General features: G+C 36.6%; 4 protein-coding genes and 1 long non-coding RNA gene across 7 annotated transcripts in view; 2 read left to right on the forward strand and 3 right to left on the reverse strand.

Moving 5' to 3' along the window:
* The first annotated feature begins 70 nt into the window (after positions 1-70).
* On the forward strand, positions 71-11680 carry kat80 (katanin 80). 2 transcript variants are annotated; one of them, XM_014230552.3, is made up of 11 exons: positions 72-553; positions 650-777; positions 838-1055; positions 6735-7085; positions 7139-7274; positions 7337-8473; positions 8534-8575; positions 8641-8828; positions 8895-8984; positions 9056-9130; positions 9209-11680. In XM_014230552.3, exons 1-11 carry the CDS (start codon positions 520-522, stop codon positions 9441-9443), a joined length of 2634 nt encoding a protein of 877 aa, XP_014086027.3. In that variant the 5' UTR covers positions 72-519; the 3' UTR covers positions 9444-11680. The 2 variants fall into 2 exon arrangements, with proteins under 2 accessions (XP_014086028.3, XP_014086027.3); XM_014230553.3 differs by lacking the exon at positions 8534-8575 and having other exon boundaries at positions 71-553.
* On the reverse strand, positions 2388-4790 carry Mfe2 (peroxisomal Multifunctional enzyme type 2). 2 transcript variants are annotated; one of them, XM_014230555.3, is made up of 3 exons: positions 4529-4790; positions 3648-4417; positions 2388-3584 (listed from the first exon to the last, which is right to left on the reverse strand). In XM_014230555.3, exons 1-3 carry the CDS (start codon positions 4540-4542, stop codon positions 2497-2499), a joined length of 1872 nt encoding a protein of 623 aa, XP_014086030.1. In that variant the 5' UTR covers positions 4543-4790; the 3' UTR covers positions 2388-2496. The 2 variants fall into 2 exon arrangements, with proteins under 2 accessions (XP_014086030.1, XP_014086031.1); XM_014230556.3 differs by having other exon boundaries at positions 4626-4789.
* Positions 11681-11918: 238 nt separating the features above from the next.
* The window catches only part of LOC118681283 (uncharacterized), a 90746-nt gene continuing 84026 nt past the window's right edge, over positions 11919-18638 (forward strand). Inside the window, exon 1 of the long non-coding RNA XR_011396480.1 lies at positions 11919-13379. This is a non-coding gene — a long non-coding RNA (uncharacterized lncRNA). The remainder of the gene's footprint in view (positions 13380-18638) is intronic.
* LOC118681282 (uncharacterized) lies at positions 13666-18180 on the reverse strand. The gene is made up of 3 exons (XM_036365161.2): positions 18045-18180; positions 14748-15381; positions 13666-14684 (listed from the first exon to the last, which is right to left on the reverse strand). Exons 2-3 carry the CDS (start codon positions 14751-14753, stop codon positions 13755-13757), a joined length of 936 nt encoding a protein of 311 aa, XP_036221054.2. The 5' UTR covers positions 14754-15381; positions 18045-18180; the 3' UTR covers positions 13666-13754.
* Positions 15928-18573, reverse strand: LOC106614621 (uncharacterized). The gene is made up of 3 exons (XM_070109937.1): positions 18187-18573; positions 17435-17650; positions 15928-17376 (listed from the first exon to the last, which is right to left on the reverse strand). The coding sequence occupies exons 2-3, from the start codon at positions 17438-17440 to the stop codon at positions 16063-16065; spliced, it is 1320 nt and encodes a 439-aa protein (XP_069966038.1). The 5' UTR covers positions 17441-17650; positions 18187-18573; the 3' UTR covers positions 15928-16062.

An 18638-nucleotide genomic window follows, 5' to 3' on the forward strand; every position in this document is an offset into this window, starting at 1 on the left:
TGGTACGTCTTTTGAGATGTCATTCATCAGTTTCCTTTCTATTTATGTCGTCATTGTCCGATTTCTCAGATGGTTTTGACAGTATTTTGTGAACAACGTCAACGACGACGAAAAAAAGTTTTGTTTTCCTTTTATTTTATGCAAAAGAATCAAATAAAATTTTTGTGTTGTATTTTTATAATTGGAAAGCATCCATGGACGATTGTTGCGTGATTTGAAACGAAAATAGAAAATTGCGTAAAAGTAACGGCTGTGACGGTGACAACGACGTCGGGTGCATGAAAAATTCTTGAGCTAAAAATTGAGATTTGTAGAATTCGTAAACGGTAACAAAGATGACGGCAACGACAACTTAGTCGACGAATGAAAGATAGCAAGAAAACCAAGCATAACAATTGAAGAAAAACTTCTAGTTTAAAATTCAGATATTCTATGTTGATAGAATAAAGTAAATATATTTGATTTATAAATTTGACAGAACAACGGAATACTTTCAACATATAGAGGTGGCTAAAAGTTATGGCATTGGCTAGAAAATTAACCGCAAAAATATGTAAGTTTGAACCCTTCTCATGCAAACATTATTCCTTGTGCGAAAGAACATGTTTTAATAACTTCTCAATGGAATTGTCTCAAAATTTCTCTGTAGATGAGATAAAAGCTCATGACGGAAATGTTACCAGTTTAGATCTTGGTGAAACTGGGAGTGTTTTAGTAACTGGAGGGCAGGACCGAAATGTGAATTTGTGGGCAATCGGTCGGGAAGAGCTTTTTATGGTATGTTATATGATATACGAATGTGGACTTTTGTCACAAATACATATGTTGTCATTCCAGTCTTTAACAGGACATAACAGGCCCATTGATTGTGTACGTTTTGCATACAATGACGATTTCGTCTATTCTGCGGATGATATTGGTATTATTAGGCGATGGGACTTAAACGCACAAACCATTTGTTCGACTTTGAATGGTCATATGAAAAGTGTACGAACTCTAGATTTTAATCCTTCCGGTGAATATGTGGTATCGGGTAGCAATGATACCACCGTCAGGTAAGCGTAACAATCTAATCGTTATGTTAAATTTACAATGTTACATGACCTAAGTATTACAAGTAATGTTGAAAATAACTTACATCTGCATTTATTGTTTTACATGTGAATTTGATTATCAATATATACTTGTATACAAGTAAATGCCAAACAACGACGAATTTTCCCCTTCTCGATTTTGTTTCGTTAGAGTTCTTATTTTAAACTCGATTCGCATTTCAATGAACTTTTAAGCACACCCCAAAGCATTTCAGCAGGTCATTATTGCGTAGGAGTTTTTATTTTTTGTCTGCTTTTGTTTTATCAACCGTACATAGTGGCATTATTTACCTTCGGTATTAAGTTATTTAAATTTTAGTCCGAAATCGGAATTTCAAGCTTTTATTAGATGAAACTGCATCAAAACGAGTTAACAAATAAACCCGCTCTGGTGTCTATATGTTAAATTGTATATTAATAAATGTTTTTAAATCCGTAATATCCATAAGACAGTTTGCCGAATTGTATTCATATTTGAAATAACTAAAAGCCCACACGCTAATACTACTGCTGTATCTTATAAAAAGCGTACTTGAAGCTTGGTTGCTGTCAATGCTTACCTACATACAAACACATCTCCATTCATACTTGTTGCCAACATTTTTGTAAAAGTAAATATAAAGCAAGCATATTTTTATTGATGTTCAAAGAATAAACACATGCATATGCATATGTGCGTACTTACAAAAGTATATATGTATGTATGTATGCTATAATTTTCATTCCGGTATTTTTTTACAAGCGTCATATTCGTGGTTTCGCTAGTATTTTATTGCTTAATTTTAACATTAATAGCTCAACATGTCGCTATCATAACTATTAGCACATTAAGTGTAACTGGTTTACAAACAATGAAGATGGAATTAAAGAAAGTTTCCAATGTCACTTCTAGCGGGAATTTGTACTTTTGTTTATATGAAAAATCATATATATCGACGATGACATTTAAAAACAAGGTGATAAAGCCTATTGCGAATTTGTAATCGAAGTTGATTGATGTTCTTGAATTGTCTGAAAAGAAATGCTCACGTCATCTGTATTGTTTTCATCCGCTCAAGGACTGTTAATATTTTACCAATAACATTAGTACGAAATCTCTTTGTTGTTTTGGTTGAAATAAAATTTGTCGTTCATTTTGTTTTCGTATACTTTCCTCTTTTAAGAACTACATGATAAAAACTAATCATATATGTACATATATAATATGTATGTATACTTCTGATCATTTCGAAAATAACATTTTTATATTGTACAATTAAACAAACTACTTTTGGGTAGAATAAAACTGCAATCTTCTATTGGTTAAGAAAATAAATGTATTTAAGTAATAAGAAAATACCCCTTTAAAAACCATAAAATATTATTTTGCTTTGATTCAAGTCAATATATGTGTTTTGGAATTTCACAATTTGGCCGAAATCTCCTTTAGATCTACATATCCCCCAATAATTGCCTTCGTTCCAGTTTCCACGACGGTGGTAGTAAAGAGAACTCGCTTGGCTTCCTTCCACATGTCAATCCTAAGTGTTTGACCTGGTATGACAGGAGCTGAAAATCTTACCTTTACAGCTTTAAAAAGTGATACATTATTATTAGCGTACTGTGCCAAAACCGCGCGTACTGAGAAACCCAATGAGCATAGACCATGTAAAATGGGTGTCTTAAACCCGGCTATAGCAGCAAAATCAGGATCAATATGAAGAGGATTCAAATCACCAGAGAGTCTGTACAAGGCGGCTTGGTCCTCTGATGTTTTGTATTGACACGTGGCGTCTGGGCTCCGATTCGGTGGGTTCACAATTGGTACAACTCCGTTGATCGGTGTCTTTTTGCCACCAAAATTGCCAGCTCCAACTATGAAAGTGGAACATTGATTTTTAACTAAAAGTCGGCCACTATCATCATATGTGTCAGTATTTGTAACAACAAGTGCGCCAGATCCCTTGTCCATAACATCAAATACTTTTCCAATAGTGGTAAGGGTTCCGCTCGTAGGAATGTCGTCACATATTTCCAAATATTGTTCCCCATGTAGAATATTTGATAGTTCAGCATTTCCTGAAGGTAATGCACTGCCTACAATATTAGTGGTCATACTTAACATGAGACCTGGCAAAACGAAATAGGTAGGAATAGCGGAGAATTCGGGATGATTTTCATATAGAAATTTTATATCGTTTTCATTTTTGACACTGGAACCGATACCCAATGCATAAAGAATCAAATCTTTGTTGTTATATTTAAAAGTATCTTCGTATCCTTCAAATTTGCCTTCTTTCAATTTTTCCAAAACTTCTAGTAAAGCGCCTGAAGCCTGCCCGATTGTGTCCAAATGCTTGGCGTCAGTCATGTCAGTGATCTTTCCCCATACGCTTTGAACGTATTCTGGCGATGTATTAGTTTGATCAATAGACGTGCGCAATACACTACCCTTGCCACGTACAATATTTAGTTTAGTGGCCCAACCAGCAGCGCTCTCAATATAGGATCCTAAAATAATAAAATTTCAATACTTTGCACTAAGTCATAAATATTATGTTCTAAATCGCTTACCGTTATCTTTGCAAGATTCATGACACAAGTATACCACAACAGGTGCAATCAGATGTGGTTTCAGCTCATTGAAAAGTATGTCTGGGAGGACGTCCTCAGTCATGCGGCTAGCCGCAGTTGGAATGATAACATTGCAATGTATATTGCTTTTCTGGCCCTCAATGGCAACTGTGTTGGCCAAGCCCACCAGCCCCATTTTCGCAGCTGAATAGTTGGCTTGACCGAAATTTCCGTAAATTCCGGAATTTGATGAAGTCATAATGATTCGCCCATAATTTTGTTTTCGCATATACGGCCAAGCGGCTTGCGTACACTTGAAACTGCCTTTTAAGTGAACTGCATTTATCAAATCCCAATCTTGATCGGAAATTTTGGCAATGCTGCGATCGCGAAGAATACCCGCATTATTCACTAGTATATCGACACGTCCAAAATGTTTGATAGCTGTTTCTATGACCTTTGAACCATCAACAACTGAATTATAGTCAGCAACCGCAGTGCCTCCCTGCGCACGAATCTCATCGACAACAATATCTGCGGCACGTTTGGATGCACCTTCGCCCTGGAAACTACCACCTAAATCATTTACCACAACCTTCGCCCCTCGAGATCCAAAGAGCAGGGCATATTCACGACCTAGTCCAGAACCGGCACCCGTAACAACGGCAACTCGACCATCAAAACGTAATTGTTCGGTCATTTTTCCTACGATCGCTTTTTGGTACTGTAAGTCACACTTGCCACTGGTAAACTGAATCTGATTTCCACAACTGTGGAATTAAATTAACAATGTACATCTGATTAGTTTGATTTTGCAAAACAAAGTCCACCTCGCTTGATTGTATGCATAATGATAAGGAACATCCGATAAATAAAACTACCTTTTTTTAATCATACAAGTATTAAGACAGATACATATGTTCGTTTGTTGGAGGCTTTCTACTGTATGGAGCAAAGTTCGACTGACTTTTAACTCACCTAAGTAAAATTTTGTAATAACTTAGTTTGTATATACGGGAACACTGCACCGTGTTCTTTGATATTTACTTAATTATTGGTAAAATTTAATCGAATTATGAAAACTGGCCGAGTAAAAAACTTGCAGAACTTGTATTTATCCAATAACCTTTGTTCGTACTCATTCTCAATTCTGTTTAATGACATTTATCATTTTCGTTTTCGTTTTATTGCTTATGGTTTGTGTCTTGGCTTAGCATTTATTGCGCCAGCTAGGAAATGTATAGTTGATATTCTCGCAACATGTTGCACAGAGTGTAATAGTTTTATTAGAGAACGTACAATAATAATAATTATGAATATGGTTTGTTGTTAAAACCTTAAACTAATCTAGATATAAACAGGTAAGGAAGACTAAATTCGGGCCTAACCAAACATTTAATACTCGTAATTTGTGTGGTTCAAAGGCTGTGAAATATGGGCTTTTTAATAAAAAATGTTTCGAAATAATTCAACATTCATTATTCGATGGAAGCATGAAATTATTGTATTACAATCATATTTGGTATCTTATTATATAATATTATAGGTGATATACGCACATAGTTTCATTACTACGTTTTGCCTAATATCCGATATTTAACTAAAATGAGAAGTGAAATAAAATAAATCAAAGAGGATACATTTAATATGTAACCAATTTCACTCATTTACTGCATTAAACCATAATATATACAATTTTATACGTTCACTTAATTTTCTAAGATATTTTACAAATTAACCGATACTGCATAAAAGCAACCGGAAGTTCGAAATCCTTATATTGTGTATATGGGAACTAGGAGTAGTTATTGACCCGACTACTGGTGGTGACAGTCCTTGGTCGGATAAAATCCGGGTCCGTTCCGGTTACGTACGCCCGACTGTCGTAGGAACGGCTTTAAGATATCTCTGTTGTTGTTGTAGCGGCAGAAGTTTCCTACTGTAGTTGCCTACTGTAAAGTGAAATAATTATATGGAATTTAAAATTATTTATATGTGAAGTAGGCGCCGTTCTTGCTCTATCTCACCAATTTTCGCTGCGTAATAAGTCAGGATAATGTTACCTGCCGAATTTGGTTAAATTTGGTCGAGCAGGTCCTGAGATATGGGTTTTCACCTTAATATTATCCAATTTTGAGATTGGTCTCTATAAAGCCTATATATTAAAGCGGTTGCAAAATTTAATGTCTCTGACTGTGAAGGGCGGGGTATCGAAAATAATTGTTTTGAGTAATTTTGTTGATTTAGCTAAAGTAATTTAGTAAGCAGGGCCACGCCCAAATCTTCATAATTTGTAAAACCAAAGATTCCCCAAATACCAAAATATTCACACGACATCCGTATGTTACAGCTTGAAAATGCGGCTTATGACAATATTTTTAATTTTATGAGATTATTTTACTGTACAATAGAGAAGTGATGACAATGAATTAAAACTTAGCACAAATAGTGTCAATAAGGTGTGGCAACTCTTAGATACCGAATATGATCAGCTAGGAATATCTTAATACAATATGTCTCTTAATAAAATGACATCTTTTCCCCGACTCAAAACGGGGTTAGGTGCACAAAATGGATAACATCGATTTACCAATCCTAGCCCATATATAATATGAATATCTTAAATTTATAATAATTTTTGCGATTTCGGTTGTTTTTATACCATATATGTATGTATGTATATCGCCCATTATGTAAAAATATTAAACAAATTAAATGAACAAAGCCATACTAAAGTTTGGTTCAGAATGTAGATGAGTTCGGTCGTTGAATTACCACAGTATCCGGAACTAACTATAATTATACTAGGATGCGCATGTTTTATTGACGTGGCTTAGAGTAAAAAATAAATGATGTTTTTTGTAAACCATGGTTTTGCCCCAATTCCCTAATATAATGATTTCCGCTCCTAAGGTAAACTTTTTACTCATTTATCCATATATTGAGTCCCTTTGGTTTTGTTTATATCGCAAGTATTAATTAGCATTATGTCATTTGGTAGTAAAAATTTCCTATTTATATATTATCCGTTTAAATAAGAATGTTCAGATGGGTGTAAATGTTCGTAACAAAATATATTCTTTGCAGGTTGTGGGACGTTAGAAATCAAAATAGATGCATTAAAATTTATCGAGGCCATATCGCTCAGGTAAATTCGGTAAAGTTTTCGCCAGATGGGTTGTGGATTGCATCTGCTGGCACAGAAGGATCCGTAATCATCTGGGATATACGAAAAAGTAAACAAATTATGGAATTTAGTGAGCACCCTCCAGCAGCTGCCATTACTTGTATCCAATTCCACCCGTTTGAGTTCCTATTGGCAGTTGGACGCGTTGACGGTACCATTAGCATATATGATTTGGAAAGTCAATCGCGTATATCTCAAACAGAAACAGAAAGTCAATTTTATGGTCATCCTATAAAGTGTATAACTTTCAGGTTAGAGGGTTGTGCTATAAGATTTTACAGAATTAATACCTTTTTTGTTTTAGTGAGAATGGAGAATGTCTCTTCGTGGGCACAGCAGCAGGTATTTCTGTGATCGGATGGGAACCAGATCGCGAATTCGACCACATAATATCAACCTGGACAGCATTAGGCGATATGAAGGTGGTTAATCGAAAGTTGGTATGTCGATTTGGTCGATTTGTTGAATGTTGTCTACTGTAAATATTATGTTTATTTCTTAGATATGTGGCTCTTATGAACAAAGCCTTGTTTCCATCAATGCACTCAGCATTGATCGCGTATTTCCATTTTACAATCCACCCAATTCAACGCCCACCGCTTTCAGTCATAACTCCACTACACGCAAGAGCTTCTCGCGTGGTAGCCAGAAGTTAAGACTGTCAATCACTGGCCCAAAAGCATCGCGACTAGTTGAAGAGAATGAAGATAACAGGAGTCCCAGTATTGATGGTCATTCATCCCCAAATTTAAGTCTTGAGTTGGTTGACGAATCCTTGCTGGATACCACATCTCCCCCTCCACCACCAGCGCCGGCTATTACGTCATTAAATGGCGTGAATACTAATATTGTCAATAGTAACTCCTTGCATTTTGACTCTTCATATAGAGGAATGACTCCTCTGACGCAAAAGTCTACCACATCTCCTCCATATAATTTTCCGTCAATGGCATCCAGCACTGGGTACAGTTCATTCAGTGGCAACGGTCACTGCTCGTTAAATTTCGACGGACCCAGTTCGTTAAAAATGCCCGGAGAACGTGATATTTATCTCCACATGCCACTGGGGAACTCCTTTGCAAATGACATTGAATATAATTTAAATGAAAGTAATCCGCCCATAATATCAAATTATGACCACACAGAGTTGGTCGAAGATTTTCCGGTGAATCAAAACATTCATCAACCTCCAAATGGTCCAAATTCAGTGAGTTCAACTACCGCGTCAATGGGGCCTGCTCAAGCGATTCCGGCGTTTAAGGGTCCGAAATCGAAAGCAACAACCAGCGCACAAAAACGGAGCACGCAAATAGCCATATCAACTAGTGGCAAATCACACATGAACTCCTCCCACCAGCATCGTAGCAAGTTGTCGCAAGTGTCGTCGGTGAGTTCTACAGAGCTGCATAAATTAGATGACAATATGCCATTGAAGAAGTCATCTTCGTCACATTATATAAACAAGACGAAGCGTGGAAACGAAACGCAATCAAATCTTAACAAAGAGAACGCAAGAAACAAAAATATAAGTGTGCAAATCTATGCAAAGCCACCAACACGCTCGCGTACTACTCTGGAGCTGCGCTCGCCACAACGTCAAGTTGTTTCTGCAGCGGTGGCTGCTCAAAGGCAATCTAACGTAAGTTCAGTTCAAGCAATCATTTATACACTATTAACAACCAAAAATTATCTGTTGTAGAGATTTTCAAGTTACGTTGCAGATGGCAGCACAATCCCTAATGTAAGATTGTGTAAAGGCATTTGTGCAACATATAACTAAATACCGCTAATGCTAAATTTTTGTAGATACCTGTCAACGCTCGGCCGGATCCAGTGTTGCTAACACACGGGAACTTGAACCAAAAGAGTTTTGGCAACCATCAAAATATAGATGATAGTTTAGAGATACAAATATTACTGGCGTCGCATGAGCAAGTCTTTCAAGAGCTAAGCAACAGAAATGCAACATTGCAGCTAATACGAAATTCTACAAGGTAATATATTAATTATTATACTGCATGTTCTTTAATAATGATTCTGGTATATTTGGTATTATAAAGGTCTCATGACATCATTGGTGCTTTGAAGCAAGCCATCAAGACAGGACGAACTGTGTTCGTCGATCTTTTAGGCGCCATAATGGAAAAAACGTAAGTGTAACAATACATTGGACATTGAAATAAAAATATGAATTAAACTCATGCTATTCCTGGGCATGTAGCTCGTCGTGGAACTTAGATTTGTGTCTTCTGTTACTACCGGAAATCTATGAACTGTTACAAAGCCCACACAAATTGTAAGTGAACTCGTATTCAAATTAAAAACTGGCTTTCTGCTATGTTCATTCGAAATATCGTATGTTGGTTAATTTTAGTCATTACACGCGCGGCTGTGACACGCTACGAGTGATCCTTTCGAATTTCTTGCCGATTATACAAGACAACATAGATCCCTGGTCAAATAGTTTGGGAGTTGATGTCTCGCGAGAGGAGCGTCACCGTAAATGCATCGAGTGCCAGCACTGGTTGCTACAGATACGCAATTTGCCAGAAAGTAACCATTTCGGCAGCACTTTGTCTCAATTGCAAAACATGATTGTTAATATTTAATGGAACATTTTGGTCTACCGATTCGACCTTACACGTTTCCACACATATCTTTTGTGTTGTTTATATTTCAGTTTACCAGAAAGTAACCACTTCGGCCCCATTCACTACATATATACATTTTATGTCTATCTATGTATTTCATTATTTGTGGTGTCGAAATTGTTAATAATTTATTGTTAGGTTCGTAAAGAGTTAAATCACTGCATATGTCATGTAACGTTTATGTTTCAAATTAGTACTAACAGTATTTTAAGTTGCACGTGTGTTTGTATTCTCAACACTTTGTTGACCGTTTTCCTATACAAATATATAATAACAACACATAACAAGAAAAACTGTTAGAAAACTCAGCTATCGCAATTGATTTGTTTTTATAATAAAATCACTGCAAATTACCATTATAAGAAATCACGTATCCACACACTATGTAAAAAGTTCGAACACATACATACATATACATATATACAAAAATAATTAGCAGACGCAATTTCATTTAAACATGGACATGAGACAAGTGCTCAGTAGATATTATTCGTGATCATAAACGTACTTATATTTCTAAAATAATATAAATATATTATGGATATTAATTCGAGCTAATGTTTCTAAACAAAAAAAAAACCCCTATGCATTAAAATTGGAAAATCAAATTTTTTAACTAAAACCAAAAAAACAAAAGAATTAAAAACATTCCCCCAGTTATTAGAGAACGAAGGAAGCAACATCATAATTGTTGGAGCCATTATAAGCTTCAATGCGCATATTTTCGTTATTGGAAAGTGCCTTTTAGGAGGAGGAGGAAGTGCACTGGAACCCCGTCGGTAGGATGGCAGTAGAGATATACTTTTTAAAAGTATAAACAATAGTGCTTTTAAAGCAAAAGTAAATCTAAAACTCATTCAAAAATAAATAATGTACATATACAATAATTGAGACTTTGTAATCCATATTTTTATACACGAAAGTGGCAGAACTGAAGATAGGTCCGCAATTTTAATGTAAAAATCATGATAATAATAGCAGCTAAGACAGCAATGTTTTACGATATTAATTAAGTATAAATTGTGAGCTACAAGCCAGCCGTGACATCCAGAGTGACAGCTGAAGAAAAGAGAAAGTTGCTCACTTACTTCATCCGCTTATCGCATTATGATTTCAAATTAGCTTTTGTACATATTAGCATTTGTACAATCGAACATATATTTATATCGTAAGGGTAGTTCAACCTCCTTCCATTTAGAATTCGGCTAAGCGGATTGAAACGTAAATTATACAATGAAGAAATGTTTTGTATTCTAGTTGTAATTGGAGCATATTTGTTGCTGCACTCACTAATACGACATACGAGTTCACATACGTATACATTTATAAAATAAGCATCGAACTTTGAAATTATTTTTGTACGAACAGTAGAAGGGATATATAGTATACATATATATATATATAGCTAATAAAGTAAAAAATCGTAAGGCTTTGCGCACGTTCATGCTCACATATCACTCTTTGTAACACCATTGCAACCAGTTTACCACAGAACTCACCCCGGTGCGAAGTTTCATTATGGGAACACACATACATACATATATCCCTCACCACTCGCTGAACGCTATCATCATCCAACTGGTCATCTAAGCTTAAGTAAAATGTTTTGGCTCTCCACTCACGGTCACTTTGAATGCGTGTGGAAAATAGTACGCATTCACCTAGCATATATAAGGTTATTTCACCGTTTCAGGAAACTATTTTATACAATTGATAACGAAGCATGTTTTAAACATTAACTATTTTTTAACAAAAATCAAACTTATCCAATTCAATTATTTATTACATAATAAGATTATTTGCATTTTCAATTCACCAGGCTTATACGTACACGTACATATGTATATGCATTTTTACTACCGATTTTTAAGCTTAGCGATAAGCTCAACCGACATATTCGACGAACGGTGTTAGAATATGAAAATAATATAAAAGCGCACTTTTTTGATCATGTAATCACCAATGTCGTTTAACCTAGTAGATTCACTATAAGTAAACTATTTATACTAAATGTATGTAACTAGATATATTTTAAAAAGTCCACGTACACCTAGCCTTGTTTTAAGATTCACAACTGAATAATATACTAATTTTAAAACATTTTCTCAGTTTCTTTATGTTTAAAAATATTTTAATGATTTTTATTAATTAACTTATCCATTGCAAGAAAATAAAAATAAAACAAATGTTTTGTATTTCTCGAACTGTTTGAATTTACACAACTGATAGGAAAGACTTGAACTAAAACATATTGAGGGATGCACGGCTTGAATACAATTTTTTTGAATAATATTAGTTACAATAAACCACTTTTAAATTCACCACAGTAGTCGACCCAAAACTCTTTGTAGAGCAGTGGTGACACCCACTCAATGCGTGATAGAATGACGTTTAGAAATGAAGTATTTAAATAACAGCTATTCGCATTTTTTCTTCTTGTTTTCAATATACATACATTAGAGCGGGTCGATTCGTGACGAAACGTGAATTCGGAAAAATCGTATAATCAGATCATTCTGCACAACTTTGTCTAAGAAATTATGGGTCTAAAACCGATTTCGAGCCAGCGATTATCAAAGCAAAGTTTAGCTTTTAGGGGTTACCAAAATTGGTTCATAAATGGCGTATTTTGATATTGTGCTATTATTTGTCGAAATCAATCAGATCGGATTATTCAGATTTTTTACTTTCCGATAAAATGCATTTAATTAGAAACCTAAAAGCACATAATTTCGCAGAATTGTCTACTTAACTACTTTTTATAGCAAAAATCGATCCACCCTAATATGCATACCACATATGTACATGCCTGTACATGCAAAAACATGCACGAATAATAATGTTAAATACTCAATCGGGCAATGGTTTCAGAGTAGTTACGAAAGTAATCGCGCATAAGTGCTTCATGGATCACCCGCGCTTTTTAGTGGAAGAATTCAGAAGTACGCATACAATAACAATGCGCATTAAAAATATCAAAACTTGAAAAATTACGTAGTGAATGCTATCTAATTACCGCTAACGATACGAAGTCTTCTCAGAGAAATGTATGAACCTACGAGCATAATGGTATGTAAATATGTTCGTGTGTGCATTGTAATTTAAATGAAGGTGAAAAGTGTTGTGATGACCTGGAAGTTCACAAGCACTTGTACACGGGTGCGTTGAGCTGTTTGGAAAGTGAAATATGCGCCAGCTAACCTTTTTATTTAGACTTCAAAATATGAGCAGAAGCAGCTCTTTTAATGAGCCATAATATCACCATAACAACAGCAGACATGGGAGACCGCTTCAATTGTCATCAGTCTTAAATATTTACTGCAGCTTAACTATGTGCTGAGCGAACTCCGCAGTTCGAAGCGCAACGTGGACGCGTAACAATATGCCAAGATTGAGTCCGAAATTCGGTGAACGGTTAAATACTTGTATAGTGATTAAGAAGCGCCGTCACTCTTCGAGTTAACGGCAGTGTTAATCCGCGTTTGTAATCTTTAACCACCGTTATGGTTTCCAAAACAATACTCAAAATATCGTTAGTAGTTTTTGTTGTTTCCGTTGTTTACAAAATTCCGAAAACTGCAGCGAAATTAAGTATGGGAATGTATTCCGGAGCGACACCAGATCTTCTTCCATTTGGTGTGATTGAACAAATATTGATGAGAAACCCCTTGAAGAGTGTCCAAAGTATAGCAGTAGAAAAGTCCGTTATGCTTCCTCCAACGCCGTATCAAGATCCAAGGTCAAAGATGTTTAATCAAAACCGAAGGACGTCTATCAAATTTCGTCGCCATAATTACATCAATCGAAAAAGTAGACCGTCAACTTTGCGAAAGCAGTCACTTTTGGCGCTTTCCCAGCAGAATAAGCAGTCATTTCACTTGTACAATCATGAGGGTGAGCACATGTTGGATTTGAAAGTAGACAAGACTGAACATCGTCCTTCTGACGGACCTAAACGCTCGACAAATAGACGGAAGACTGTTCTGTATCCCAAGAAATCAAATGAAGGTCTCAAACAAATTCATCACTACTGGTTGTACGTATGACGGCGCGTCACATACTATCTCTTTGTGTTTTTCCGGGGACAGTCTCACTGACGAAAGATATATTGCTTCAAAATTTATATAAAAATGCTTTTAGTTATTTATAAAATGTAGTATGAATATATTGGACTTAATAATTATGCAATTATAAATTAAAAACTCATTTATTTTTATGTCGATTTCTAATTTAACAATAACAATGTGTGACACTTTTAACCGCTTTGTGTTATGCAACATCTGAAAGACTACCATCTGACTTGAAACCGCCGAATCTGTTACCATAACCTTCAAATTCGGTATTATTAAAGTTAAGGCCACCATATGCGTGATAACCGTGACTATTATCCTTGGCTTGATGTTCAATTAATTCTCCATATACACCAAATTGATTGTGATCGGTGTAATCTCCATGAGCATAATGAGTTTTAAAAATATTACGGTAACCATTATTGTCTTCGTGATGAATGCTCTTAACTCCTTGATCTGAATGGTCTGTACCAAGATGGTCGAAACCAAAATGAGTTGTATATTCTCCGCCAGCCTCGTAATTATTAAAATTTCTATGCGCCCCGAACGAATCGTCTCCGTCTTCTCCACGGATATATTTTATTGTTTTGACTTCTTGTGGCACACTGAACTCATCGGGACCCCCATGAAGAACATGATCTTGGTGACTAACATAGTGTTGGAGTGTTCTAAAAGACCCAAGTCCTCCAGTCCCAACTTCTTCGTGAATAACTTTCCCTGCTTTTAGTTCACGGCTATACCCACTGAAGTCACTACTCTTACCGGGAATACCGTACCAACCAGTGCTAGAAACAGCCGCACTACCTTTACCTGCCAGAACACCGCCATCTTCTATAAATCTTGTATATTTCCCGTAATCGGCCTGGCTACCTACACCAAGATGGTCATCAGAACGCTTTTCTTCTTGCATCACTTCGGTAATTGGTTTGCCACTTCCAAAGGCTCTACCGTAATCACCAATAGCGTCCGTGCTCTTATGGTATGCGGACAATGACCGTTTTTCATCATATTTATTCACTCCGTGCCAATTGTCTCTACCGAAGTCGATTTCTTCATTGAGATTACTCCCGGCAAGTGTGTATCCACTGTTGACTGAGGCCACAAACATACACAAGACATACGCAAGGATCTGAAATTTAAAATTATGCAAGATCAAATTGCAATGAACGAGGAGTTATGTTATGTAACAAACCTTCATATCGACAAGCTCTCAGCCGGATTGAGTTTCGGTGAAGTGTTGAAGTTGAAGAAGTGAGACTGTGCACAGAACTGCAAAAGGTTTTATACACCTTCCCATTTATATAACCAAAAGGCTGGGAATTTATTGATGCAATTCTTTCCGCACATACATTCATACGGACAACACCTATATAGAAATCAAAGCTATTCATATGTATGCGTTACGAAATCGTTTTGAAAGCCCTTTACGAAAAGTTATCCTATTTATCGAGACACAAAAGTTAAACAACAATAAGCTAGCACAAATATGCAAATATGTATGTATGTATGTAATAGTGGTAATGGGACACTGCTCATCGATTAGCCCACATTATCTGTAACAATAATATATAAATATTTACTTATTTGTATGACAAAAGAGTCATCAGCACTGATGTTGTATTTATATTTGTTATTTATATACCATATATGTGTATACATTTTTAAAATGTTCCAGAAATAGGGGTCTCTCAAGACGTTCGCTTCAAGTTGCAGAAACACCTCTCCGTGAAAAATATAACTTTTGCAGTTCCAGTTCCTAAATGTATTTACTATCTACTTAATTCCATCTTGTTCCTTATATTTTGGGCCTTGGCGTCAAGTCACATCTGAAATATTCATTGCAATTGTTAGTGTTTCATAGTAAAGCGACTTTTAACATTTCAAATTATAAACACCGATGTTAATTTCTGACTATATCACTCATCTTAATCTGCTCTGATAATTTGAATTTATGTGTAATTGGAAATTCACCTGATATTTAGCGTCAGCACTCAAATCGTCAATGGATTTATTGTGCTCCAAATTGGATTGGATAATCTCCTTATAGAGAATACGGGGACAAGAAAACTATCGAATGTCTCATAGTTAAACTTAAGCGTAGTTACGAGTGTAGACATATGCATATAATGGATGTGCGCATTGAAGCTGAAGTCTTTATGCGGTTCAATTACATGCTTCAGGGTATATAACCGAGTGAATTGAATGCTTCTCCTTGATAATGACAAAAGTAATGCGGAGTATTGGCAGCGTTGGTTTACACCTGCCAAAAGCGCCATAAAACTAGTTGAGTAGTAAGCAAGGGTTGCAAGGCCGATATTCTCTATGACTAGATTACTCTTGTTAGAGTTTTGAAAAGTGAAAATATTGGGGAATTTATGTTTTTACATATAATTTCTTTAATTTTCTTTCTTAACATATATTACATAATAATAATAATAATAATAAGTAAATAGCTAAACCTAAAGTATTAATCAAACGCTTCGTTGTGCAATAAATAAAAGCCATCATTACAATCTTGGTGGCAGGTATTGATTTGAGGGAGGTACATGTCCGTTCGCTGGTGCCACGTACTCGTTGGATGGAGGTCCATACTGGCTTGTTGGAGATCCATACTGGCTTGATGGAGGTCCGTACTGGCTTGATGGAGGTCCATACTGATTTGATGGAGGCACATATTCATTAATTGGGGGCAGGTATCCAGTGCCAGAAGCACCGCCGATATTTCCACTTGCAGATGCTCCCCCACCGTTCGCATTTCCCCCTGAACCTCCATAACCACTGTCTAATTCACCAATTAATTTGAGAGACTTTACCGTTTCAAATGAATCGTTAACATTTCCACCGTCATCAGGTCTACCAGCTGCATCACCATGATCACCCCCATAGCTGCCTCCGTCTACGTGTGCACCACTGGAATGACCTGCGATGCCTGCTTGCTCATGAATTACTTTGATTGTTTTCACTTCACCATCTCCGATTGCGCTTCCACCAAAAGCACCACCACCCACAACACCGGCTTGCTCATGAATGACTTTAATAGTTCTGACATCTCCGCCACCAACAGCACCTCCAGCTGTACTTCCATAATTATAGCCTCCATCGGAACCACCAGTCAAGGAACCACCGCTCACTGCACCACTTTGCTCATGAATAACTTTAATGGTATTCACATCATCGTTGCCACCGCCAATAGCTCCTCCACCATTTGTGCTGCCCACTCCATGGCTACCTGCATATCTCTGCTCATGAATAACTTTAATTGTTTTTACAACACCACCACCTGGTGCTCCCCCACCAAGTCCACCAACATGACCACCATGACCACCATGTCCGCCATTGCCATAGCTGTAGCCTGCATTGCCAGCATAACCATTTGAGAATCCATTACCACCAGCTTGTTGGTGGATAACTTTGATGGTTTTCAAATTACCATTTCCAATGCTGCCACCATGGCCCCCACCATGTCCATGACCACCACTTATACCATGGTGTCCGCCAACTGCTCCTCCATGTTCATGAATAACTTTTATGGTTTTGACCTCTCCCACGCCTATTCCGTGGCCAGTAAAACCACCGTGGGACCCATAGCTCCTTTGACCGCCGTGACCGCCGTGACTCCCGTAACTTCTTCCATGTCCTGCGGCTTCTTCATGAATGATTTGAATAGTTTTTACTTCACCGCCACCTCCTGGACCACCATATCCGCCGTGACCACCATGACCCCCATAACCGCCACCATAAGCACTTCCACCATCGGAGCTACCGCCAAGAAAGCCCGCCGAGCCTGATCCTATCACAATGGCGAGCATACAAACAGATATCTGCGGGTAAAGAGATTAATGGCTATTCTAACTATTTACATAAGGATATCAAATATACCCTCATTTTGTATTTTCCTCGAATGTGACTTTACTGAAAATACTGTTATGATGAGTCTTTTATGGAAACTAAAAGTCGAACTGATGCTGACAGAGGCTAGAGGCAATCATTTATACCAAAAACAAAAGACATCCGAAGCAAACCTCTACTTCTGGCAGCGATGCCATCATGTGTTTGCAGCTGTTTTAGCTAACGTTCGGACGAATCATAAAAGCACTGGAATCAGTAAAAAACAACAAAAACCATGGGTAGTCGAACTATAATCAATGCAGTTACCCAACAAAGGTAAATGTAATACAGGCAGTTTTAATGGGTCCGGAATGTATCGAAGATTTTTTCATCTGTTTTATTCAATTTCGTTAGTTAATCATTTGGTTTTCGTTTATTGTGCCCACAGGTTGGTGTGGAGATGAGTACCTTTATATACGCATTAGTACATAGTTGACGTAGCTACACACTTATAATTAAAGTTAAGTTGGCCACCTGCGATCATTGCATCACTGTTTGAAGCTGATTCCCCCGTCAAAGCAATGCTCAGGGTCTCGACCGGTTGTCGACCTAAGCCCATGCACATTTTGTAACAGCTAACTCATTATAAATACATACTCACATGCATGTACATACAAGTATGTATGTACGAGGATTTTCAAATGCTCTTTTTGACTCCATGAAGCGAGTTACCTTAGTATTTAGACTATATATTTCTATTATATAGAGTATAGATAGAAGTTGGATTATTACATTAAATATACCTGCAGAATGTTTTATTTGTTAGCTCCAGCTGTTGTAAACCTGCATATTTTGAATTTATATTAGAGGTATTCACACAGCTTTGTTAATTCGTTAGTCGTTATTCGGTAGTTTTTACGTGCATTTTGTTTTTGTAAAATGAACAGATTATCGTTCTACCGAGTACCAAAGTACCAGTGTGACAAGCTTGATAATTTTTTCGTTACTGGTACCATCAAATCAGCTATTTGTTTTGCGTCGTAGCCTAAAAAGTTCATTTGATTCATTGCGAAAAAATACAATTGCTACTCGCTATACAATAAATTTAGACAAATTCCAAAAAAAAGGTGGTGGAACGAAATTTACCACACTACTGAGATAGAGCAAAAAGCATGTTAACAGTAAATTGTTTTAACGAAGTATCAACTAATTAATTACCAGACTAACATGTTCGTTCAGAATACCCCTATATGTA

This window comes from Bactrocera oleae, chromosome 5, assembly GCF_042242935.1.
Source record: "Bactrocera oleae isolate idBacOlea1 chromosome 5, idBacOlea1, whole genome shotgun sequence".
In the NCBI taxonomy this organism is placed as follows: Eukaryota; Metazoa; Arthropoda; class Insecta; order Diptera; family Tephritidae; genus Bactrocera; species Bactrocera oleae.

Coding starts and splice junctions, on each gene's coding strand:
- kat80 (XM_014230552.3), top strand. CDS start 520: ATGGCATTGGCTAGAAAATTAACCGCAAAAATAT. Junction 7,275..7,336: donor AGGTGGTTAATCGAAAGTTG/GTATGTCGATTT, acceptor TTTATTTCTTAG/ATATGTGGCTCTTATGAACA. Junction 8,829..8,894: donor CTAATACGAAATTCTACAAG/GTAATATATTAA, acceptor GGTATTATAAAG/GTCTCATGACATCATTGGTG.
- Mfe2 (XM_014230555.3), bottom strand. Junction 3,585..3,647: donor TGAATCTTGCAAAGATAACG/GTAAGCGATTTA, acceptor TTATTATTTTAG/GATCCTATATTGAGAGCGCT.